At 42.8% G+C, this 25,893-nt stretch overlaps 1 protein-coding gene across 1 annotated transcript in view; it reads right to left on the bottom strand.

Annotated features, from left to right (window-relative positions):
• Positions 1 to 25,893, bottom strand: part of NCALD (neurocalcin delta) — a 269,976-nt gene that overhangs the window by 12,967 nt on the left and 231,116 nt on the right. The window contains exon 3 of the mRNA XM_046642706.1: positions 6,289 to 6,685. Within this exon, the coding sequence (XP_046498662.1) occupies positions 6,289 to 6,666 (378 nt within the window). The 5' untranslated portion in view covers positions 6,667 to 6,685. The remainder of the gene's footprint in view (positions 1 to 6,288; positions 6,686 to 25,893) is intronic.

Raw genomic sequence — 25,893 nt, 5'->3', positions numbered from 1 at the left:
GGGCAAATCTCTGTATGGCCACCACCATCACCTCCGTCCTCCTCATCCGGTTGCTATATCTATGTATGCCTGGATTCATCACTTGAGTGAATCAGAAAATATTTTTTTCCCATACTGCTAAAAGAAACAAAAATGAAATCTTCTGTGATGGGCTGTCAGTATACGCCCAACCTCCTTCTTTCAGGTTCCATTCATTCAAAAGGCGTGAAAAGGTAAACTAAGGGTGTTCTGAGGTTCACTCTGCCTTCACCAAAAGTGCCAATTAACCCTGAATCACAACTAGGAGGGAGAGTCTGACTCTAAGACAACAGTTATTTGAATGCCAAGTCTTTTCAAAGCAATCATTAACAGCCATGTAATGAATATGCTAATTAGAAATTATTCCAACCTTGTCTTTAAAGTAAGTTCTCTGAGAACTGCTATGGGTAACATTATGTCAGCCTATATATTCCTTTCGGAAAGTCTCTATCTTGCACTTGAGAACAAATCCAGACAGGCTGTCCCCAAATAGTCCCAACGTGTGAAGCGCCCCTGTGGGCTCAGGTAAACAGTTCAGATTTGGGAAATTCCTGGTGCCAACCACATTTGCTTCTAGAAAGGTGATCTTTCTTCTATCTAAGTTCCATGAGCATGAGAGCAGCCCAGGAGTTTCAGCTTATTCCCAGACAGGCTGGTGTTTGGTAGGACAGACAATAGCTGAAGAAGGCCGGGAACTCCTGAAATTGTCTGTACAAGAATAGCTCTTCTATAAGTTCCACCAGTGGGAAGTTTAGTTGGGTTACCTCCCTTTTCTTTGGGAACATACGTTTCACAAGTAGGTAAATTTAACTTAAAATTTAGTGGAAGATTCTATTATCTTGTCCTTTGAATGGAAAATGACATTCCTTTATTTTGCAGGGAAACATCCTGTCCCAGCTCTGGAAACGTCTATAGAATAATAGAAGCCAATATTGATTGAGTGATACCCTATGACAGGCACTGTTCTAGTGCTCTACTTGTGAAAACTGTTTAACCCTTATACTTACCCATGAGGCAAGTGCCATGACTAGTTCCAGTTTACAAAGCAGAAAAACAGTGCATAGGAAGGTTAAGGAACTTACCCAAGAAAGAGAAGGAAAAGGGAGATTGAAAAAGGAGAAAGGCAGGCGACATTGACGTGCCTTGTGCAAGACACCCACTCTCACTTGCCAATTCTTCCCTTGGGTCCCTCTTCACCAATTTTTGTCTCAGCCCGTGATTTTCATTCAGTCATAAAGGTAATACAACGCAGCTCATATACTTCTAACCAATGACAGTCCTGTAGTTAAAAACTTCTTATTTCAAGGGTCCTAGTTACTTTCTGAGAACAGAAACGGGGGACAGTTTAACTCCACGTTCTTCCTACATTCTCTCCCTAGGAGGGCTGTGGTCCTGTTAATGGGTCCCTAAGTTCAGTGTTCCCTCACCCCCAAGATCTCAGAGAGCATCCAAGCATTCAAGGTCCAATTGGCAATGTCACTCATGTGCTTGCTTGGCCCCTTCCTCAGATGGCCTGTGCTGTGCTGGGTGTGGGTGTTCAGACCTGCCTCCAGCTGGGCTGAGGGATGGGGAACTGTGTAGGGCAAGAAGGATTTTCCTTTCTCTTACAGTGGTGGGCTGACCCTAGCCCCCATCCAGAGGACAGGATCTGCTGTAACGTGGGGAAAAATCAGAATTGTTATCTGGCTTAAGACTGCTGAGAGGCAGTTTTGATGCAATAATAAAATATTGGGCCTAAATCATGTTCCTAAATTTATCACTTAAAAAAAAAGCAAGCACACTAATGTGAAAATGTTTGTTTAAGGCTCTAAAAATAAATCTGCATATGGTTTTCCTTGTTCATCCAGATGTTGATACAGGACAAAATTATTTTTTAGAAAAGGAACATAACTGCATTTTGGCATATGTGGTAGACTGAACAATGGTCCCCCAAAGATGTGTATGTCCTAATTCCAGGAACCTGTGCAGATGTCACCTTAAATGGAATACGGGCCTTTGCAGACGTGATTAAGTTAAGGATCCTGAAATGTGGGGATTGTCCTGGATTATCCAGCGGTTCCAATGGAGTCACAAGGGTCTTTACGAGTGGAAGAGAAAAGCAGAGTGAGATACCCAGAGGAACAATAGCGTCAAGAAGGACTCAATCAACCCACTGTTGCTGGCTTTGAGGACGGATGAAGAGGGCCATAGGTCAAGCAATGTTCCAGAAGCTGGGAAAGGCAAGGAAACAAATTTCCCCCCCAAAACCTCCAGAAGGAATGCAACCTGTGGACACCTTGATTTTAGCCCAGTGAAATTAAACTCAGACCTCTGACATCCAGAACTGTAAGATAATAACTTTGTATCATTTTAAGTGACTAAGTTTATGGGAATTTGTTATAGCAGCAAGAGGAAACTAACATGGTGTATTTCAGTATTACAGAGTTCACAGTAGAGTCCTCCCTGCCAACGTCAGGAAATACAAAAGGATTCCAGCTTGTCACCATAAGCAGTATTCTGTGGACACCAAACCTAACCTACAGCAAGCAACATCAGGGAAGAAAAACTAGAAAACTTATAAAATCCTACACTCCATTCATTGTCACCTAATTACCAACTTCTTCGGACTTCAGTTTTCACTGTGACCAGTTATTAGTGTTTGCAGGTGGACACCAGAAGTTTGCACTTTATTAAATCATTTGAATTTCTGAGTTTTGGAAGAACAAAGTTTAGCCAACAATTTATATATTGACACTTGTAACCAAGCTTCAGGTTTTACTTACTTTAACAAATAGAACCTTAACTTGTGTATGAGTTTGCTGGCCCACAGCTTGCCTCCACTCCTCACTTTCTAACAGATATTTACCCAGGCACAAAGCAGAAACCTCAGAGACAGTGACTCCTCTGAGTACGCGTAGCATCTGCAAATGTACCTTCTCCTACATGGTGCAGACCAGATAGAACCCAAAAAAGAGAATCCCCACAACGTCATACAGCTTCTTGGGACAGGAATAAGGCCGGGAGTGTGGGCTTTCAAAGGAGGGGGTGAGGAGGAAATAAATAGCATTGGAAGTTCAGTAATATCTTACAGCAAATTCCAATTCATCCAGAATCATTGAATCCCGGCGATTAGCATAAGAATGAGACAGAATACATGAACTGTCAGTTTGCAAAATGGCAGAATAGAATAACACAGCCCTTAATAGGAAAATGGTTCCAAATGTAATCTGCTTGGCAATTTGGAAGTCGCCTCAGGGTGCTGCGATATTTCCTTTCTACGGTCGTGAGTATTAACCATCAGGGTGCAGTCCTATAGAAAACAATTTAGGAAATTTGAGCCTTCCATTTGCAGGCTTCTTAAAAACCCTGAGTATCTAAGTGTTTATTAAGGAATCTATGTCCTTCCAGGTATGACCTGGAAACTTACTGTGGTCCTGTGAGCGGACCGAGCCACTTTACAGTGAAGAAAGTGCCCTGTCAGGTGAACATGCCTTCCATGGTAGGACCACTTTACACTCCGTATTGAAGGTGGCGTGAGTCAGCGAGGGCCGAGCAGGCGCTAACCAGCGCCTCTGCACATTCTCTGCAAGGTCCCCTCTCTCCCTCGCACACTGGCTTCCACAGCACAGGGAGAGAGTCTGTTTTCTTCCCTGTCCTGCCTATTCCCAGGGCTAGCTACTCAGTAGGGGCTTAACCAAAGGTGCGGAATGAATGCGTGAATGGTTTGACTTCCATAAGCCCATGGGGTCTGGAGGGTCCTCCTTGCCTGGGGGGTCAACATCTTCATCTGTAATGGTCACCAAATCATTGACCAGGGGCAGCCAGCAGAACTGTGCAAAAGGTTAAACAGGAGAGAACACGGTGGCGGACAGGAACGTTTTTTCTTAGATGTCAGTCACGAAGCAATTCTCTCTCTCCCAAAGGAGGAGGCACTTACTGCTTGACTGTGGTGAGACGGCTCAGGGGCGGAACACAGCAATCCCATGTAAAAAGGAGGGAGAAAGTAAAGCTACTTAAAATAGATCACCTTTTAAATTTTAATGTTTGTTTAATTAGTAAAGATTAAGGAAAATCAGAAAAGTGCAATGATATGGGGCACCCTTCACTCACTTCAGGAATACCTTTGGAAAAACAATTTGGGAAAGTGTATCAAGGGCCTTAGAAATAAAAGCTCATTCCTTTTGGCCCAGTAATGGCACTTCTGGGAATCCATTCTAAGGGAATAGTCCTAAATACAGGAAAAGCTTCATGCACAAGAATTATTTGTTATTTTTAAAAGTTACAGTATTATGCAGAATAATGAAAGCTGGAAGCAACCCAACTATCCAACAATAGGGGAAAATTAAGTAAATTATATCCTATGACTATGATATAGCCATTAAAATATCTTCATTAAAAGATTTTATGACATGAGAAATGCTAATGTTATTATGTTAGGTGAAAATGGCAAGATATGAAATTTTGTACACATTTTGAAATCAATTAGAAATTTTTAAATCTATCATGGAAATAGGATCAGAAGGCTATATTAGAAAACTACGAGCAGTGATTCTCTTTGTGGGTGGAGTGGGGTAATGGAGAATTTTTCTCGTTTTCTTTTATATTTTTCTATACTGCCCACACTTTAGCAGTAGACATTTTATTTTTCATACATTTATCCTGGGTGGAGGGGAGAAATCTTTTACGTTTGTTGAAGATCCCTGTCTCTGAGGGATTAAATTTAACACAGCTTATTCAGACTGTTACCACTCTGGGTGAAGGAAAAGCCAGCGGAGGCCCAAGCAGAAAGGCGACCTAGTTGGCAGATCTTGGAGAGTTTCCTGATACAGAGACGTCATTTGGATTCCTGCTCCTACATCCCTGCAACGTGTGCAGGTGTCACTCTAACTGCCCGCGTGGGTTCAGTCCCATTGGCCCAGGAGCAGACCCCAGGCCATAGCTAAAAGGCTCAGCTACAAGTGAGTTTTGTGGGTCTCCTTTGGGCTCTGACCTCAGTTTCTGTAACCAGGTCTCCTTGGTTCCTTGAAAGTAAGTGCCTCTACACCTCCACCCTTATCCTGGCCAGCAGCTGAGTCCTTCCCGTCTCCTTGTGTTACACCCCTTCCCACCCTTCCAGCAAGCCCCCTCCCCCGCCATGTTCTCCCAGGGGCTGCAGCTCTACCTCTGAACACAGATGTCCTGGCATGAGTATTGGCCTCTGAGATGAGTCCCAAGGAAACCAAATGCCCACTCTCTTGCATCTGCTGTCTGCTTCCAGATGCCTCCCTATTGTGCCCCACTCACCTGCCAAGATGGTGAGCGACTACCAGTCCCCGTGGTGCTGGCCACCCACCTTGGCCTTCCTACTGCCTGCAGCTGAGACTCTCCGGATCCTTTCCCAAGCTGTGTCTCAGTCTCCTCAGGTTTGTCTCTGGGTCCCACTCACTGCTGACCAAGCTGTCACTGCCATGGCCATAGCTCCTTATGCCCCTTCCCCACCTTCCCCTGGGGTCCCACAAGGAAAATGTGGCCAACACTAGGATCCCTCTCCTGTTCTGTTCAGGATGTTTACTCTGGGTGAGTGATTTGGGGAAAGAAAATGGAGTGCCTCCTATTAAAATGATGGATGCCTCAATTCTACAATGTTTGTATCTCCGATGAGACAGAACCTAGATCAGAGAGCCCTACCTTTATTCAAGAGTCTAATAAAGTAAATTAATGATGGTGATGATGATGAGCTTTTCTACATGACTGGGACTACGCTAAGAATTGAACAGGAAGAGTCACATCTAATCCTAAAACGGCAGTTCCATTTTACAGATGAGGACACTGAGGCTCACTTAGGTGAATTAACTTGGTCAAAGTCATAGAGGTAGTGACTGAAAGTGACAGAGCTTGAAGCCAGGTCAGAGTTTCATCATTAAATACCACTCCAGGTGATATAACCCCAAAGGCTGAAGGTCATTGCAATGAGTGGATGAAGTGGCCATAGTTAGCACGATAAGAGTGCATTTCCATTTTTAGGGTGAGGGTCACCACAAAGCACCAGGTGACTTAGGTCAGGCAAGAACAGGGCCCACTATTGCTAGATCTTCTGAGTTTTCAAGAGATGCCAACCAATCTACAGTTTTATGTGCAATCTCCCTGTTTTGTAAAATGGGTTCAACATTTTCAAAAATACTGGGTAGGCCAAATCAATGCCCCGATGGGCCACCAGTTTGCAACCTCTGCCACACTGAGCCACACTGAGGACCTTCCCATTCTTACTTGTGATCCACGCTCTTCTCTTTGTCAAGGGCAAGGGCTACGTACCTGCACAATCTCTAGCATTTCTGCCTTGCTGATGTAGCCATTTCCGTCCAGGTCATACATGCTGAAGGCCCATTTCAGCTTCTGCTCCAGCTTCCCCCTCGATGTTACACTCAGGGCTATGATGAATTCTCTAAAGTCTATTGTCCCATCTCCGTTGGCATCAAAGGTGCGGAAGACATGCTCTGCAAATTTGGAAGCATCCCCGTAAGGGAAAAAGTTCCCGTAAATTTTCTTAAACTCTTCCATTGACAAGTGTCCACTGGGGCAGTCTCTCAAGAAGCCTTTATACCATTCCTGGATCTCATGCTCTGTAAAGTCTGTGCTTTCCAGCAAGTCCTGCATGACCTCCGGGCGCAGCTTGCTGTTCTGTTTCCCCATCCTGGCAGGAAGAATTCAGCTGCAGATAGAAAAGAATATATATAATTTTTAGATCTATTCTTCGGGGGCACATTTTATAATTTCTGATTGCTCCTTTGGGATAAAAGAAGAAACTCTATTCTAGTCCAATAACATTGTCTAGGTTTTGCAACATTGTGGTCAGCCAAACAAAATAATAGAAGGACAAGCAGGCAGAAGATGCAGAGCAGAAATAGCACTGGCCAGGAAACTGATATTTCTATTATCCAGAGCCAACTCAGAAATAAGGGATTCATAATGAAAGAGAGAGAGAGAGAGAATTGGTTACTTAGTTCTGCCTTATCTATTTGCAAGAGGTTGAGCTTGGCTTTAACAAGACTGAGATTCTAACACCCAATCTAATTATTAGCAGGGAGAATTAAAGGGGAGGAAGAGAGAGAGCAAAAGAAATAATTTACCATGTTTTCTTGCTAGAATATTTACAAGTTAAGGGCTGCTTAGGTATCTTCTGAATCTCATAAACACAGACGTGGGTATACCATTGAATGCTGCCAAGCTAGGTCAGTTATTTCAATCCACAAAGTCCAATCACTGTCAACACCGGGTTTCGAAGGTAAAGATGACGCTTCATAGAGTTGTTTATGTCTTATGATTGTGGCTATGGAATAGGCCAAACTTCCCTTTTTAAAATACAAATAACTTCGTATTTTCTTTCTTATCATAACAGTAACACACATCCATAGTGAAATAGTAAAACAACACAGTGATGCCTAAAGAAAACGTCAGCATCATTTCAAATCTTAGTACTTAAGAGAGAACCGCTGCTGGCGTTTTGGTGTCTGTCCTTCCAGATTTTGTGCACGCATACTTATCTAAATACGCTATTAATATATGTTTTAATACATTTACATTTAAAAAACAAGAATATGTACCTTGTTGTTACTTATTTTTTTTTTTAAAGATTTTATTTTTTTTCCTTTTTCTCCCCAAAGCCCCCCGGTACATAGTTGTATATTCTTCATTGTGGGTCCTTCTAGCTGTGGCATGTGGGACGCCACCTCAGCGTGGTTTGATGAGCAGTGCCATGTCCACGCCCAGGATTCGAACCAACAAAACACTGGGCCGCCTGCAGCAGAGCGTGCGAACTTAACCACTTGGCCACGGGGCCAGCCCCTGTTGTTACTTATTTTTAAACCTAATATGGTGTAGAGAATAAAGGCAACTTTTATTAGATGGGAAAATACCTGTAATTACCAGCTACCCATTCACATAGCTAGTCAATATTTATTGAGTGCCATATGCTAGACATGTTTCTGGCACTGTGGATGCAAAGAAGAATAAGACATGTCCCCTTCTTAAGGGGCACCTAGTTGTGTATATAGAGGTGTTGGCAGCGGGGGAGGGGGGGCAAACAATAGACTGGGAATGGACAAGGTGCAGTGAGAGTACATAGAAAGAACACTCAAGTCAAATAGGGCATGGGTGCTATCAGGGAAGCCATCTTGGAGGAGGTGATATCTGAGCTTAGTTCCTATTTCCAAATCCTGTGATTTATGCGTGCTCAAGATAAACCTCTTCTCATAAAGGGGCTCTACACTGATATTTTGCATTTTTCTTATATTGGAAAAAATCCTGAAGGCTTGGAAAATTATAGAACACAAGAAAGATAACACATCTCCATTTAAATTGTGATTTCCAATTTCCTTTGAGATTTTATACTTTGTGGTGTTTAATTGCTTATGTCTGTCTCTCTACCACTACATGGTTTGCCTTTTGAGACAAAGTCTCCATTGGGGTTAGTCTCTCAGGCCCACCACAAATAACACTTGGTGAGTTGATGTACGACAGATAAATAATTACAACATGGAAATATGGAATAATCTCCTTGGAAAAGGGGTCTTTCTCCACAAAGATGAGGCCCTGGCTTTCAGAACACAATTTGACACACTAATGCTATCTGGGAGTTAAGACTGGGTATTGGGATCTCTTTTCCCCCCCAGTTTTATTGAGCTATAACTGACATATAACATTGTATCAGTTTCAGGTGTACAACATAATGACCCGCTATAGGTACATACTGCGAAATGATCACCACGATAAGTCTGGTTAACACCCATCACCTTGCCGTTACAAATTTTTTTTCTTGTGATGATAACTTTTAAGATCTACTCTCTTAGCAACTTTCAAATATACAATACAGTATTGATAACTGTGGTCACCATGCTGTACATGACATCCCAGAACTTATTTATCTTCTAACTAGAAGTTTGTACCTTTTGACCCCCTTCACCTGATTTCCCCCAACCCTACACTTGGGATCGCGGTACCGAAGTTCATATATTCCTCTCTGTTGCCTCCACTGAAAATAAATTCCTAGAGGGCAGTGTTTGCATTGCTCAAACTTCTTTCATCAGATCCACAGTTCAGGAAATGACAAGCAATCCTTATTAATCGCCAAGTTGATCAATTTTATTTTCTGAGTTCTGCACTAGCTGGGCTAGAACTGGAGGCAGAACTGGCTCACTGCTCGCTCCCCGGCAGGCACCCTGCAGGGCAGGGGGAACAGAGCCCCTCCCTGGTCGCAGGACCAGCAGCTGAAGGAAGGACCCTGTTGTCAGGGTCCCTCTTCATGCGGAATCAGGCAAACACCATTTTATGCAAGAGCAAAATTCAACCACAACTCCAGTTGGAGCACAAACAGAATTTATAAACTGAACCGTACAATAACTTTCACCTCCCTCTTGTGTCTTTTTTTTTCTGGAGGGAAAAAAGCAAAGTTAGAGAGGCTGGTTTGTATTAGAATTTTAAAACTGTCATTTAGTTGCAAACTTGGCAATTTGCCTGAGGCAAGAATTCAGAAACATGAAGTAATACATAATACATGGGTTTACAGAGCTCCGAAACATTTTATGGAATTTACATTAATTTTGAGTTTTCCTTGGGGAGTCCTTTAGCGTACAGCTCTTTGGTGTGGGTTCAATCAAATCACCGTTATCACACTTTTGGTTCTGTGCAAATCACCGTGTACCTGGCCTGGGGAAAAAACACCATTTTGATATTTAAATCTACTCTCTTCAAGAATAATTTATTTCCCTGGATATATAAAGCACTGTTTCTTCAAAACCAAACTTAAGTTCATTTCCCAATGTTTAAAAAGCTCTTCTCATTTATTAGCTGTTTTTGCACTAGAAACAAATTGCCTCACATTTTGGCTAAGTCTCCCACTGAGACTGATCTGTGTGCAGCTATTTTTCAGTAAACAGTAATTAAATGACATTTACAAATTCATTAGCACAGAAAGGCCATAACACAAACGCAGCAGAAGAGCAGAGAGAGAATAAATTATTTGGGGAGTGGGTGTTTGCAATTTAGTCCAGAATGTGTTTCAGCAGATAACTACAAATACTTTACTAAGTATGATGTCTGAACTTCAGAAAACCATCTGGACTTGGTTAGACTGCACAGGAAAAATCTCAGGGGACACACGATAAGAGTTTCACTCCTCAGGGGAGGAAGGAAAGATAGAGGAATGCTGGACAATACCTTTTTCTTTTGGAAGACAGGAATTTCTGCCTGTTTCAGTTGAAGATGGGAAAAAATAACATCAGGGAAACGCTCCATTACACAGCAGTTGAGAAAACATCATCTGGAGACAAACGTGGTTCCTCACGTCAAATCCTTTTCATTATTCCATTGCAGTCATTAAAACATTTATTTTGTGCCAGTGGGACATAATGGTGAAAAACTCAGGCCATGGAATAAAAATGCTTGGCTTCAAAGCCTGGTTCTATTGTCGATGCACTCTTGGGGAATTCACTTAACTTCTGGTGCCCCTCGGTTTTCCCATCTATAAAATGAGTTCAGTAGGAAGAATTCATATCTTAGTGATTTGATGGAAGAATGAAATGAGGCTCATACATGGAAAGCTCCAGCACTGAGTCAGGGCCAGACACCGTGGTAAAGGAAAGCCACATCCTATCCCTGAGGGCCCTTCATACATTATTCCATTGAACTTTCACAGCAACCCTGAGTGATAAACAGGGCAGCTCTCTCCATTTTATAAGCAAAGAAATGAAAATTCAGAGAGGCTAAGCCACTCATCCCAAGTCATGCAGCCTGTGACTGAGAGAGCCAAATGGCAAGCTTGAGTTGCACTTGGCTGTCCACTGGTTTTACCACTATGCCCTACTACCTCTATGGACAAACGACACATAGAAATTAAGACAACAGTTCCATAAAAAGTCAGAAAAAGTAGTCAAGAGGAAGAAGACAACCGCCTATTAGAAGTCATTCATTCCACAAATACATGCTAAGTGTTTCCTGGGAGTGAGGCCTGGCTCTAAGCACTGGGGATTCAGCAGAAAACAAGCAGTCAAAACCCCTGTTCTTGTGGACCCTACAATCTAGTGGCAAAGAAATACAATAAGTAAGGTAAAGAAGTGAAATGTTAGATGGAGATGTGCCATGGAGAGAAGTAAAGAAGGAAGAGGGGAGGTCAGCCCTAGTGGCCTAGTGGTTAAGTTCCATATGCTCATCTTTGGTGGCCTGGGTTTGTCCCTGGGCACAGACCTACATCATTCATCTGTCAGTGGCCATGTTGTGGTGGCGACCTACATACAAAAAGAGGAAGATTGGCAGTGGATATTAGCTTAGGGAGAATCTTCCTCAGCAAAAAAAAATAAATAAGAAGAAGAAGAAGGAAAGAGGTTGGGGACTACCAGGGTGGGTGGGTGGGTGCTGAAATTTTAAATAAGAAGCCAAGGAAGGCCCCACTAAGAAAGTGACATTTGAAAAAGACCAGAGGAAGTGAAGGAGGTAGCCATGGAGATAACTGGGAGAAGACTATTCCAGGCAGAGAAAGCAGCAAATGAGAAGGGGTTGAGACTGGGAACATGCTTAGTTTGCTCAGGATGCGGCTGAGCGAGGGCGTGAGGAAGTAAAGGAGATGAGATCAGAATACAATGACGGCCAGACGATGTGGGACGTGGAAGTGACCGTGAGGACTCCGGCTTTCACTCTGAGTCAGACAAAGCCACTGCAGGAGTTGTAGTGGAGGAGTGACTGGAGTGATTTGTGTTCTAACAGCTACTTTGGCTGCTGTACTGACAGTCAGCTGAAGAAGCGTAAGGGCAGAGGTGGCGCGACCGGTTAGGAGGCCACTGCAAGGACCCAGGCAAGAGACGATGGCGGCTGGAACCAGGTTGGTAGCAGAGGAGGTGAGAATTGGTTGTACTCTGGACACAGTTTCAAGGTAGAGTCAACAGGATTGGTTGATGGTGCAGATGTAGGGTATGAGAAAAGAGAACCATCCAGCAAAACTCTAAGGTTTTGGCCTAAGCAACTCCAAGGATGAAGTTGACATTTACTGAAATGGGAAAAAGGCAGGAGGAGCAGGGCTTGTGGGTGAGGCGGGGGGCATGGATATCAGCGCTTGGTTGTGCGTGTGTTGTTCCTGAGATGCTTATTATACATCCAGTTAGAGGCGTCAAGCAGGTAGCTGGGTATGTAAGTCTCAAGTTAGAGGAAGAAGTCCAAGGAAGCAAGATGTGGGAGTCATCAGCACATGAATAGTATTTATAGCCAAAGACTGGATGAGAGCGCCAAGGAAGTGATGTGGATAGAAAGGAAAAGGGGATAAAGAGTGAGCCCTCGGGCGCCCTGACATTCAGACTCTGGGAGATGAGAAGGAACCAGCGAAGGAGAATGAGAAGGGATGGCCACTGTGGGGGTAGGAAAACCGAGGCTGAAACCATGTCCTCTTCATCACTGTGTCCTTCATGCCCAGCTCAAGGTGGCACAGCAAAAGTGCTCAATTCAGTGAAACAATGAGAATTGGAGTTCCTGGTTTCCTCTGCATCCTGTGCTCTCCCGGGCCCCAGCTTGCCCAGTCTCAGTAAAGGAGACCATCTTCCAGCCCACTGCTCACTCCCAAACTCTAGGACTCATCTGTGGTTCCTTTCACTTTTGTTGCATCAGCATGTGCTGTTGATTCTGTCTCCAAAATTTGTCTCAAATCCACTTACTTCTCACCATCTTCACTATCACCCCCTCAGTCCAAACCACCATCACCTCCTTCCTGGGTCACTACCACACCCTCCTCCCTGGAATCTCACTCTTTACTTTTGTTTGCCTTCTCCTACTCCCAGCCCCAATTTACTCTCCACTCAGCTCCCCAGAGTGACCTTTTAAATACACAAAACAGACTATGACACTCTGCTTAAAGCTCCACATAGGCTTCCTAACATACTTACAAAAAAATCTAAAGTCCCTCCTTTGGCCCACAGGCTCTGTGTGAGCTGGCCCTGGGCCATCTCTGACTTCTCTCTCAGTCCCCCGGCGTCCCAGGTACCCTGGCCTCCTGCATGGCTGATCTTTTACTTCTTAAGGGTCTTTGCTTCAGGGCCTTGAAGAATACTTTTAAATAATAATTCCTTGACCCTTTTGTTTACATAACTTTAAATGTATAATATATTATATAAAATGTATATTATGTATGACATATGCTGTATTTTGCTGAGTCTGTACTGAATTTCATTAAGTGAAAGGCACACCTATTTTTTTAAACATCAGCATTCTGTTACTCTGTAGTTTACTCTGAGAAGGGCAATGCGGAATTTCCCAACTTATTTTGAGTCGCATCCAGTCTCCCAGGGTCCAAAAAATAAATCTGGGGTTAATTTTGACCACAGATGAAAAAGGAAAAACATACAAGATGAGAAGATACCAAACCACCAACAAAGAACCAGGACCAGGAATCTAAAATATGAAGTTAACTTTCCATTTAAAAAGAAGAAGAAAAAAGAATAGCTCCAAAAAATGATGCCACAGGGAAAGGAAATGGTGACTAGTGAACTATCTTTTGGAACGCATGTGCCCCCTTTATTTTTTTATCTGTGGAGTGAATGATCTGCAGCATTTCATTTCTGCAATTCCTCATAAGGTTCTAAAAACTCTGTGAGTTAATTCCTCAAAGCCCAGAGTTAGATTTTCCGGGGAAAAGTCCATAACTTACCCTGGACAGCCTGCTTAACTTCAGAGGAAAAGTCTCAATGCAAAATGCACTGAGGTCTCCTAAAACGGAATTTACAAGACACCAGCAGCTGAGGTCAAGTTTAGCTGCAACGAGGGACACAGAACCCAAGTGGTTTCAGAAGGAGACCAGGTTAATTAAAATGTTTGCCTATTTGGGACATGAACCTTGTCCTCTAAGAGTGGCTTTGAATTTTCAACCAATGGAATGTCTAAATTATGAAAATATACCTAGAAAAATGTTCCTAAAATGTAAGGAAGGAAATGATAAAAGCTACAGATGAATGGGAGCAAGTGTTTATTTACCGTAACTTGGACGACACATATTCTAGCTATCTGAATTTCACAGGCAGTTAAAATCTAGCAAATTCATTTCTAGGTCAGTTGTCCCTGATTCTGACTGAAAAGAAAAATGACCTAATAAAAACCTGAAGAGCACACTGTTTCAGAAATTTCATGGAATTTGCCTCTCAGTGGGAGTTTGAAGGGAGACCATATATATATAAACTGACATTTTTATGTATAGTGGGCAAATTAGGAAATAAAACATGGTGGTGCATAACGGAAAAAATTAAAATATTAAAGAGGGAGAATTGAAGTTATATGACAATTTCATGAACTTCGTTTTATCTTGACCAAAGAATATTCTCTCTTCTGGCCTCTGGTAAGATTAGCTGATGTAAGGAGACCAGACCTATTTCCCACCACCTCATCTGCATCACAGAAGTGGCTTTGCTGAAATTGCCTGACGTTATGTCACAAAGCCACTGCTTGCAGAGAGGGCTTCTTCCCGAGGAGGATGGACATACGGACTCCCACCTGTGACCCGTGGTCGTATGCTTGGCCCTGGATACCCTTGCAAAGAGGTGACAGGGTTTGAGACGAGAACTGAGCTGGTACAAACTATGTAGTGATCAGGAGGCTCACTAGCAACAAATTTGCTTTTCCTTCGGCCTCTCCCAAGCCATGAGATAAAGCCCAGGAAACGGATCTGGTGTTCTCAGGGTGAGCAGGTCTCTGAAATATCTGGGCCCTGTTCTATAGACCTTGCATTTCAGACTGCAGAGGGCCTGGCCTTGGGCTCTTTTCCAAGTTTTATTTTCCATAAAAATAAAATGCAACCACATTACTGCCAATAAAACATATATTTTGGGGGCTGACCCAGTGGCATAGTGGTTAAGTTTACAGGCTCCACTTCGGCAACCTGGGGTTTGCCAGTTCAGATCCTGGGTGCAGACCTAGACACTGCTCATCAAGCCATGCTGTGGTGGCATCCCACATAGAAAACTAGAAGGACTTACAACGAGGATATACAACTATGTTCTATGGCTTTGGGAAGAAAAAACAAAAAAGAGGAAGGTTGGCAACAGATGTTAGCTCAGGGCCAATCTTCCTCACCAAAAAAAAAAAATATATATATATATATATTTTTTTTTAATGGAATCTGAATAGAACGTTGTCTAACAACAACCCTCTCCCTCTCCCCTCAAAATGGAAAAAACATGTTTGGTTTTGCTAATTACCAAAGTAATACAACATTGTTGTAAAAAATATAAGTAATATAGGAACACAGAAATTAGAACATGAACACCTTCACTCTGATCCAATATCACTCCATAAAAGATAACTGCTATGAACAGTTTTATTTATATACATCCTCTTAGGCATTCAAATGCAAATATGTGAAATCTGTACACCTTAACTATAAATAAGGTCTACTCTCCTATTCTGTAACCTTCATTTTCACTTAAAATCATAGTGTGGATATTCTTCTATGCTATACATACAGATGTATCTCATCTTTTTAAATTGCTGAATTTTCATTGATTGATTGATTCCACAGACAGTACTGAGTATGACCTTGTACCCAGCATTGGACTAGGTAGTTGATAGAATGGTTAGCAACATGATGCCTACAGCCCTTTGGTATTCCATTGCATGAAATTTATTTAACTAATCCCTCTTGATAGACAGGTAGGTTGATTCCACTTTTCTTTTATTCCCTTGGCATTTATCTTGGTCCTGGTTCCCAGATTCCTTGGGCAGTATTTATTGCAAAGAGGTTCTTCATGTCTTTGACAACTACCATGATCTTTAGACCCTCCTTATAAATTCTCCCACAAGCCATTTTCCTCTAGTGCCTTACATGCTAACCATGCATTTTGCAAGAGTTCACACACCAGCTAGGATTAGAATTGAATTTGAACTGGAATCGGATTTGGAATTCCACCCCACTCGCTCTGGTCTACCTGTGCGACAGGCACACATGTGCAAATCTGGCATTTGCTATTTCTAGCCCCTAGGAGGGCATGTCCACTCTGCTCTTTAAAGAGTGACCTATTGTAGCCATGTAAATGCTTGCCCTCTTGTTTCAGCCTAGAGAGATACTTTACCCAAACAGCACCCTAAATCCTCTATTGCTTGGTACTCAACTCCTGACTTTTCATGCCCACTCCTTCTCCAGTGGCTTCAAGTGTAGCTAATGACTGACTCCTCCTCCTAGATTGCCAGCAATTGCATGCTTAAATTGCCCTTAAGTAAGCGGCCTTCAGTAAGTGGCTAGGGCCCATGCTAAATGATTATCTTCTAGGCCTGCAGAAACTACAAAGCTGTCCTACAGAAAGAAATTGTTGGAGTGCCTGAAATCAAGGGCTTCCAATGACATGCACGTCCCCTTCCCATCAGACCACCTGGCCATCAGACCATTGCATGCGAGCTGCCTGTCTGGGCTGCCTTGGCGCCAGATGCCAGGTCAGCACCCGCTGCAGGGAGGGAAAGAGGGGTGAGCTCTGGGGGCCCTCAGCAGCCCTCCAGAGCTGCCACAGGCTAAGGCCCTATCTGGGATGAGTTCCGTGGAATTCTGATTGCAATAAATGTCTGCTTAGCTAAAGGACAAAATATTCTCCTATCAAAAAGACAGGAATTATTACTTTGGGTTTTGATAAGACCATAAATCCGAACAGTGAGCTGTCAGGGGCTGAGCGGGGCAAACAGATCAGCTACAGGGATCCAGGCCTCATCACTCAACTAGCAGCCGGAGGTACTGGAGGAGCTCAAGTCCTCATTTTTAGACATCCCTAGGGGCCACAAATACATTTAGTTAATTGATACAAGCCCCTCCATAGAGGCTAAGAATAGTTCATAATTCTTTTCTATTTATTCAGCAAACATGTGTTTAATATCTACTGTTTCCTGGCTTAGAATGAATATTCTTATAAAAATAGCATCCTACATGGGATAGGGAAAGGAAGGGAATTTGAGATTTTGGATATAGCTCAGAGCATTTTCATTAATTTTATTTTCCCAATTTTGCAGTAGAGTGTGTGAGAGAGATTTTATATCTTGGTTTCAATCTAAGGGTGAGGGGCATAGAGAAGCCACCCGTCATGACGGATTCATGCAGCTTGTGATCAGAACCACCCCCTTCAGTGCCCCCTGCCCATCTCTGACTGGATCGCTTTGGAGTTTGAATGGCTGTTTCTGTTGGAAGGTGCGCATCAATCACTCCCGATCCTGGCCCGCATGGCTGAAATAGTAATGCTTGTCCATCAAACACATGCGCCAGTGAGAAGTCCTTCATTGGCTAACAAGAAGAGACTAGGAAGTAACTTCCTTAAACGTCCTGCAACTTTTGTGTCCTCCAGCAAGGTGCGGAAAGACCATTGGACTTGGTAGCAGCGGAACTATATTGATGTCCTTATTGTAGTACCGTGTTATGTGACCTTGGGAAAGTCATGTGACTTTTCTCTCTCAGCCTCATTCTCCTACAGTAAAATAGGCATAATAACACCTCTATCATAGGGCCGGTTGGGGGACTAAATGGGAAAAAGGAATCTCAATGAATGGGGAAAAGCTCCACATCATGCCTGGCATCTAGCAGCTTCTCAGCAAACATCAACTACTAATCTGAACGAGAAAAGGGTTCAGTATAGTGGGTTGTTTACAAAGATGAGCTCTCCAGATTTGGGGACATTCTCCCCCTTGCTTTAATGGAAAATTAGAAATAACAAGAGCAAGAAAGTGACAGGAGAGAGAGTAAGAAAGAGAACCACTGTCAGCTTCCAGCCTGACTCCTGCCCTGGGATCATTTGCCAGATGTGAAAGACATTTGTGGGTTTGCACAGCCCCTGGCTGGCGGCTTTCCCTGCACGGAAGTCATTATTCTAACCTGAAATTAAGCAAAGAGGTCCCATTAGAGAAGCAGCTGACAGAAAGCAGGACACTGTTTCTTTCCCTACTCTTCTCTCCGCAGGCTGGGGAGGGCTAAGTAGGGTTTGGGCAGAACCAGAGCAGGCTCAGAGATGCCCCCTGGCAAACGGGCCATCCAGCTCTAGGAGGAACAAATTGGACGCCACTAACAAGCATTGGATACCAATGATTGGCTGTATCAGTTCTTTCTGACCCAGGGAGGAAACGATTCTTAGTTGTTTTATTGCTTCTTCTAACCAGCTTGTCATAAGATCAGACGTGAAAAAGAAGAATAAACAGGATAAAAAAACCCCTTTATTTCCAATTCCTTTCTCCATTTCTTAATCCAGGCCTTCGTTATCTCCCACCTGAACTCACAAATATTAACTGCTCTCCATCTTTAAGACTCTGTATCTGACCATGTCACGTGAGTTCTCAAAAATCTTCCATGTTCCCTACTGATGACAGAGGAAGGGCTAATCCCCATAGCCTGTACTCAGGGCCCTTCAAGGTCAAGCCCCAACCTCATCGAAATCGCCGAATTCCTCACTCTACCCTGAACTTGCACAAGCACTTTTTTTTAAAGATTGACACCTAAGCTAACAACTGTTCCCAATCTTCTTTTTTCTTCTTCTTCTTCTCCCCAAAGCCCTCCAGCACATAGTTGTGTACTCTAGTTGCAGGTCCTCCTAGTTGTGCTATGTGGGATGCCGCCTCAGCATGGCTTGATAAGCAGTGCCACGTCCACGCCCGGGATCTGAACCCGCAAACCCCACACCACCGAAACGGAGCACGGGAACTTAGCCACTTGGCCATGGGACCAACCCTGCATAAGCACTTTTACTGCCACTCCAGTCCTCACAGTGGTCCAGTGAATGAAGCTCATGAGAGAATAAACCCAAAACCCTTTATAAATATTGAAATGTTTCCCGATAGTCAATATTATAAGTACAACTGCCTGTTTCTCGACCTGTTGAGAGCTTACTTGGTGTTCAGGTGGATGCTATTGCTTCCTCCATTGGGCCGTCCTTGCTCTTCCAAGTAGGCATTAAGCATTTCTACGGAGTTTTGCTGGCACTTCTCTCTACAGCTCTGGGAGAGACTCTGGCATGTGGTAGGTGCTTAAGAAACCATGGCTCCATTCTGTAGAGCCTATTTCCTATTGACCATAGAGCGTGCTACACCGCTTGGGTCACTTTTAAGAATTCCATGAAGCAGAGGGAAGCTGGGATATTTACACACACTAGTGTTAGGTGAATAGCAAGTTAGCTGGCAAATATTCCTAGCAATTGTTCAGTTGGTAGTAACCAAACCTACTGTCTGTGGACTCCTCAGTGAGTCTTCCTTCAACTAAGACTATCTGGAGAACTGAGATTTTCTTTGTCTAGGGCCAAAGTTTATCAAGAATGGCTAGCATTGGTTTTCTCCTTACATTGTTTTTCCTAGGAAACTGAGAAATCTCAGGGGATTTTTTGGATGGTAGTATAGTCACTATAATCTGGCTAAGGAAAAGAAAAATTGCCTAGAATACATCAACAAACACTCTTTGGGGCTGATCTGCTTACACAGGGGGAAGTAGTGAAGCACAATGGCTAAGGACATGGTGTTAGAATCAAGGCCCTGGGTTCCAATTCCAGCTCCAAGACATACTGGTCGTATGCCCCTTAGGAACTTACGTGTCTCCATGCATTAGTCTCCTCAACTATAAATGGGGTTTTTCATGAGGATCAAGTGAGATAATGCTACAAAGCCTGGCAGAGTAAGCACTCAACAGCATCTTCCTCCTCCTCCTCCTCCTCCTCGTCTTATTGTCGCTCTGACGATGCAGCCTTCTATCTTCAAGTTCTTTCCCTCCACTTCAGTTTCACTGGTCTCTTTCTTCAAACACACCAGGCACGTTCCCTCCTTAGAGCCTTGTACACGTTGTTCCCTCTGCCCCGAATGTCCCTGTTCCCCCACATCCCCGTGGTTTGAATGCTCCCCATATCCTCATGGCTCAAGTATCCTCCCATATCGTCATGGCTTGAATGCCACCCCTCTACATCCTTATAGCCTGAGTGTCTCCGCTCGTATCTTCACGGCTCAAATCCTCCCTACTCCACCTCTCCAGATCCTCATGGCTCACTCCTCCCCTCCTTCAAGTCTACTCCAACGTCACCTTTCAGTGGCACTCTCCCTCCCCCTCAGTAAAAATGTTAACACTTGATCCTCTTTCTCTACTTTATTGATTGCCTTAACACTTCTAACTTCTAATATACTATCAACTGAATTTGGCTTATTGTCTCTCTTCCCCCACTAGAACAGAGGCTTCATGAGGTTACAGATTTTGGTCAGTTTTGTTTCATTCAGTGCCTAGAACAAGGCCAAGCACATAATAGTTGCTCAATAAAAATCTGTTGACTGAATGAATAGATTATTAAATTCAGTTTGGTCTCAATTCTAACTTAACCTATTTTCCCTTTGCTCCTAATCTCATCATACAGATCATAAAGGTTTTAAATAAAATGGAAGACACTGCTTTTGGAATCATGTGCAGCTTACCTTTTAACCCCATTCCCGCTTATCACTAATATTTGCTAAACTGTAAGTGTCTGCAGGGCACCATATCAGCCGCCACACATTGAAATAAAGCACAGTCTCTTGCATGAGTTGACAAGACTTTCACATATACTATTTCAGCAGATCCTTGGAATATTGTGAGAAAGGAAGGGGCAAAATTAATTGCCCCTACCTTATATTATTGAAATTGAGGGTGAAGACTTCAAGGTTTTCCTAAGGTCCCATGGCTGATAAGTTTCAAAGGTGGAAGCAGAACACAGATCTTCATACTCCGTCCACTCAGCAGGGCCTCACCGTGGAACACAGAGCAAAGCCTCAGGAAGGATGTTGCCAAGCATCTGAGGATGTGTGCATGTTTATGTGCATAAGGAAAAGCCTTCCTGTCTAGCTATTTACACTCTGGTTACTATTTCCATTTCTTGTTAAGAGAAAATGAAAATGGAAGCTTAATCTGAAAAGAGAGAAGGTGAAAATAAAGTGATTAGAATGCAAAAATCCAAACAAACAATCCCCACCATCTCTAAAAGAGAGGAGATCTAAAAGAGATGGTGTACAATCTGCATGCCGGTTCTGTGTCCGGCTAGACGTTTTCAGACCCTGTGTATCCAGGTGGCTTTACTCACTTACCAACCTGCACAGCCACCCACCCCTTCCCAGCAGAAACGACCTAACATTCTTCCTACTCCTTCTACCTTCCAACACGAGTGGTTCCCTTCTACTGAACGACTTTATTTTCTCTAGTCCTTACATTACAGCAAACACTGTAAAAAATAGTGTTTTTTACAGAATCTGCATAAAAAATAGATGTTCTCCAAATAATCTAAAGTTGTACAAAAAAGCTTGCAGTGTGTTCCTGGCGTGTCGCTACCCGCCTTAGGTCACTGAGGCAGCATCAGGCAGACCCTAGCCCTGCTAACGCGGTGAGAACTCGCAGAGCGGGCCTCCTGCCTTCTGTCCCTGCTCACACACAGGAACCCACTTCAAGACGCCCACGCTGCCAAACCACAAAATGCTCCCACTTCATTAGACGAACTTGTGAAGAAAATTACATTCTGCCTTTTCCTGAATAACGTGACTTCTGGCCTTTTCTATTTAATCTTGCAGCACGAGAGGGCTTTTTAGTGCATATAGCTGAGTAGCTATGGTGTTAGCAAATACAGCCCCAATGTGGAGCTGCAGAGATAAACTAAAGGGAGGAGACTTGTGGGCTATGCATTTATCATGTGTAACTAGCAAACATCTTAAATTTATGAAACAGGTAAACAGCGTGTACTCAGAAGCACCCATATAATCATAAGTCACTAAAACTGACAACCTGAATCTTTCTCATTGATGACAGATGCAAAGATTCAAATATGCTTACCCCAACAGTAAAACTTTGGCTTTATGGATGGGGTTGGAACAAAAATGATTACAGTAAAAAAAAAAAAAAAAGGAAAATATTTTATTGAATAATTTTCTTGAGATAATTTTATTGAAGAACAAAGCAATAAAGGAAGAGTGTTGTATTATATGTAACTAATTTATTTGAATAATGGTGAAGATTAAAAAAATAATGAAAATCTGAAATTTATCTAAATAATTTCATTGAAGGCTAAAGCAATAAAGGAAGTGTTGTGTTATGTGTAAGCATTCTACCTGAAAATGGTGAAGATAAATTTTGCAGTACTTCTTTTTCCCTTCATTAATGAATTATGGTGTGCAACAATATATAAAATGACACAGAACATTACTCGAATCCTTTCAGTCAATTGCTTGTTTCTTTAAGGGAAGCATTTTTATTATAGAATATTACACCAAAATAGAATGATTGTATTCCCACAGAAAGTGCTAACACAAGAACATAGAAGTGAAATAAAAGTACTAGAATTAACACACTTCAGTGATCAAAACCGGGTTGGACCCATTTTTACAAAAAAGCCAAAAATAAAAATTTAAAAATCCGATTTTAACAATGGTATGCATGTAACGTAAACCATTTCTTTCATTTAGATTACAAGGATTTTAAATATGCATTAAAAGGTGTATTTTTAAATATTTAAATTTATTCCCAGTAATGATCAAATAATACAATTGAAAAGTTAGAATGAACCCTCCTCCAAGAGTAAAATTGTGAGCTACGTACTACAGTTACAGGAGAAGCTTGGAGTAATGCCTTCATTCAAAGAGATTCCATTTCCTTCTGAATTATTTCACAAGGATTTCCTGAGAGCGCATTGTGTGCCTAGGACTGTGCAAGATATTACAGTGGATTCAACGAATTATGTAAGATGGAAGGGCAGGGGAGACAGGTCAGTTGGTAAACCATATAGACTTGTATGTTTCACACAAACTATGTGGTGTCTACACTCGAGGAACATGACCTGGGGATGGCAACGACACATCACACGTGAAACAATGAGGGTAGGAGTTCTTTTCACTATGAGATTGGGTGAAGGAGTAGTTAGAACGATTAGATTTTGCCTATAGCCCTACCTATTCAAAAAGGTAAAGGTGGCTTTATGGTCACGGGGTGACAGGGCAGTGCATATGGATATGTTGATAGGTGAGCATCAACTTTCAAGAGAAAGTGATGCTTTTCTCTTGAACCTTCCCTGCCCTTATTTCTCAAATAGCACTGAAGTGTAGAGGACACTACAAATTCAGAGGCTGTTTTCATTAGTCACAGATGCCAGAAGAAACAGGATGACAATAAACTAATCTCTTCATGGATTTATGAGGACATCATATCAGATTTGAATTATAAAAATGCCCTGAGGATGAAGCTTGCGGTAAAGCTCTGGATAGAGCATCTCATGACTAACTTTTGTGTGAAACCTGCTCCTCTCTCCTTGGGTGGGAACTGCAAATGGGGCAAAGAAAGATCCCCCCAAGACCCAGAGTAACAACAGTAGGTGCGACAGGATCCCTCGGGTGAAGGTTTTGGATGGGAAATCTCAGAGTGGCCTCGAGTGTGTGTCCTCCCTTAACCCCTGAGAGAAGGTGGAAAAACACTGAAATGCAAAGAGCACATGGCATTGATTTGGAGAAGCATCCCATGTGATTTCCAAGGAGAACACACTTGTTGGTGGAGGGAATCCAAGGTCGACCAAGGCTCAGTCCCTAGGCCATCACTCCCTTTCTATTTGCCCTTTCTCCCTTCCTCAGCTCCCACCATCCTTGGAGTCAGGGTCCTCATGATCCTCCTCAAGGTCTCCAGCCCAACCCCCACTTCTCCATCCACCTTCTTTCTGACGTCCTCGTTCCACCAGTGTTCACCTGTTGGAGGCAGTACAGCACAGCAGTGGGGAGCTTGGTCTTTCGGACAGATGTAGATGGAAGGCCAGCTCTGCCTTTCCAGCAGAATATCCCCCGTCCGCCTCTTCCCAAAGCGGGGCGGTGGGGGGGGAGGGTGGGGCTGGGGGAGGAAGAAATTTTAACTTCTTGCAACTAGAGTATTTTAAAATCTCCATTTCCAAAGAGAATCATGGCTTTCCATTTGCATCACTCAAAGCTCACTTGAGTAGTTTTCACAGTCAAAGAAATAGCCCCAAAGTAATAGAGAAGTCTCCATTTCCAGACAGATAGCACTTGCAGATTTTTAAATGACTTTTCATTTTCTTTTAAAAGCTTCTACCTATCAAGGTTTAAAAATGTTAGGGTGGGTGTTTCAGGCTGAGCAGGGATCCTGCTTCACTGCTAGTTTATTTATCACTTATCTTCATGGTCAAGGTCACGCTTAACCAGGAAACTATCTGTGAGAATTTCTACTAACCATGTGTTCCCACTGTGGTAGCAGGAGGCCGCAGTGCTTCCTGGCCTCTCACACCTCTTGGCACACTTGGAAGGTGACCCTGTCTATGCAGCACCCTGGGTAGGTGGCTGAGGGTGCTGAAGGCTCTAGGAGGCCGAGCTGCCACCTGGAAGGCGAGGGATCTGTACCACCCCGCTCACAGCTCACCAGTGGGCCCCACACCCAGGACGAGAAGTCCTGGCTTAAATGGTCAAAATAAAATTCACTAATTGTGGAAAAGAGGAAATCTCATGACTCTATTATGAATGCCCCACCGTTGATTCAGAATAGCTCAATTGCTTTTCTTTTGGGTAGATCCACTTCACCATTTTAGCCTGTCGTCTCTCATTGTACAGAATACACACAAATCTAGACTGGTGACGCTCACTCATCATGCTCCAGCAAATAGCAGTTTCAATCATGCAGAAATTTAGTCACTGATATTTAGGGGAAGAAAATCGGTCAATGCAATCTTTCCGTCTCATAGCCTTCCTCAGACTGTGTCAAGTTTTCCTTCAAGATACAAAATCAGATATAAGACATCAGAGAATATGGCACAGCAGTCTTTCTAAGCACTGGGGAGCGCCTAGAGCTAATTAGAATCTTTTATAGATAGGACTTAGTTAAAACAATTCTTTTTCGGGGAAAAACAATTACAAAGTGATATCTTGGTGTATTAGTGAGTAGGCCCTGTCTGCATAAGTCTGTTCTTTCCTTGATATTTGGCATCAGTCACCTTCTGTGTTATAGTCTCTAACTCATCTGAGGCTCTCTTAGTGTCCCCAGGCCTAGTGATCACTCTCACTCCATTACTGGTCGCATGCCCACAGTGTGCTAAATGTTTTACACACATTATCTCATTTAATCCCTATGACAATCTTGTGAGGGAAGTACAACTCACCCATTTCACAGATGAGGACACTGAGGTTCAAGGAGATTAAATAATTTCTCCAAGATCAGGCAGATAGCAAATGGTGGAGCCAGACTTGAATCCAGCTGCACAAGCTTCCATGTATCTGCTCTTTCCATTATGCAGTATGTATCACATTTAAAGAAAAGCAGCAGTAAATGAAGAACGCCTCCCACTCGTATAATCCGTTACGGTTTTACAAAGCACTTCGACATGCATTATCTTATTTAATCCACCACAATAACTCTGCGAACTAGTGATTATTAGCCCTGCTTTACAGATAAAGAAGTTGAGGCTCAGTGAGGGGAAGTCACTGAGCCAGAAATTCAGAGAAAATTCAGGTCTCCAGTGAAAAGATGAAATCCAGAAAGAGTGGCGTGCAATGAGTTTGCATAATGATAAGGAATGAACATGGACTTCGAGGTCAAACATTTGAATTTGAGTTCCTGTTCTGTCACTTACCAGTTAAGTGACCCTGGACAAGTCATTTAACCTGTTGAGCTTCTGTTTTGCATGTGTGAAATACGCATAACAATATTACCTTATAAGGTATAGATCCGGAGAGGTACTGTACGAGAAAGTGTTGTGCAAATTATCCAGTACAACACAAAGATTAATAATAACAACAGCAACAATAATACAAGTTGTGATGTCTGTACGTTAGTGTTATTTCATGTTCATTTCAGCCTCTACAGGATGCAAACATAGGAACAGACTCAAGGCAGATCTTCAAATAGCTCATGCTGATCATGCTGATTCAGATTCTTATAATGAGATTTGAAATTCAGGT

The sequence above is a fragment of the Equus quagga genome, chromosome 16, assembly GCF_021613505.1.
Source record: "Equus quagga isolate Etosha38 chromosome 16, UCLA_HA_Equagga_1.0, whole genome shotgun sequence".
In the NCBI taxonomy this organism is placed as follows: Eukaryota; Metazoa; Chordata; class Mammalia; order Perissodactyla; family Equidae; genus Equus; species Equus quagga.
The sequence above is the reverse complement of the archived record's forward strand: the minus strand, read 5'-3'. Positions and strand labels throughout refer to the sequence as shown.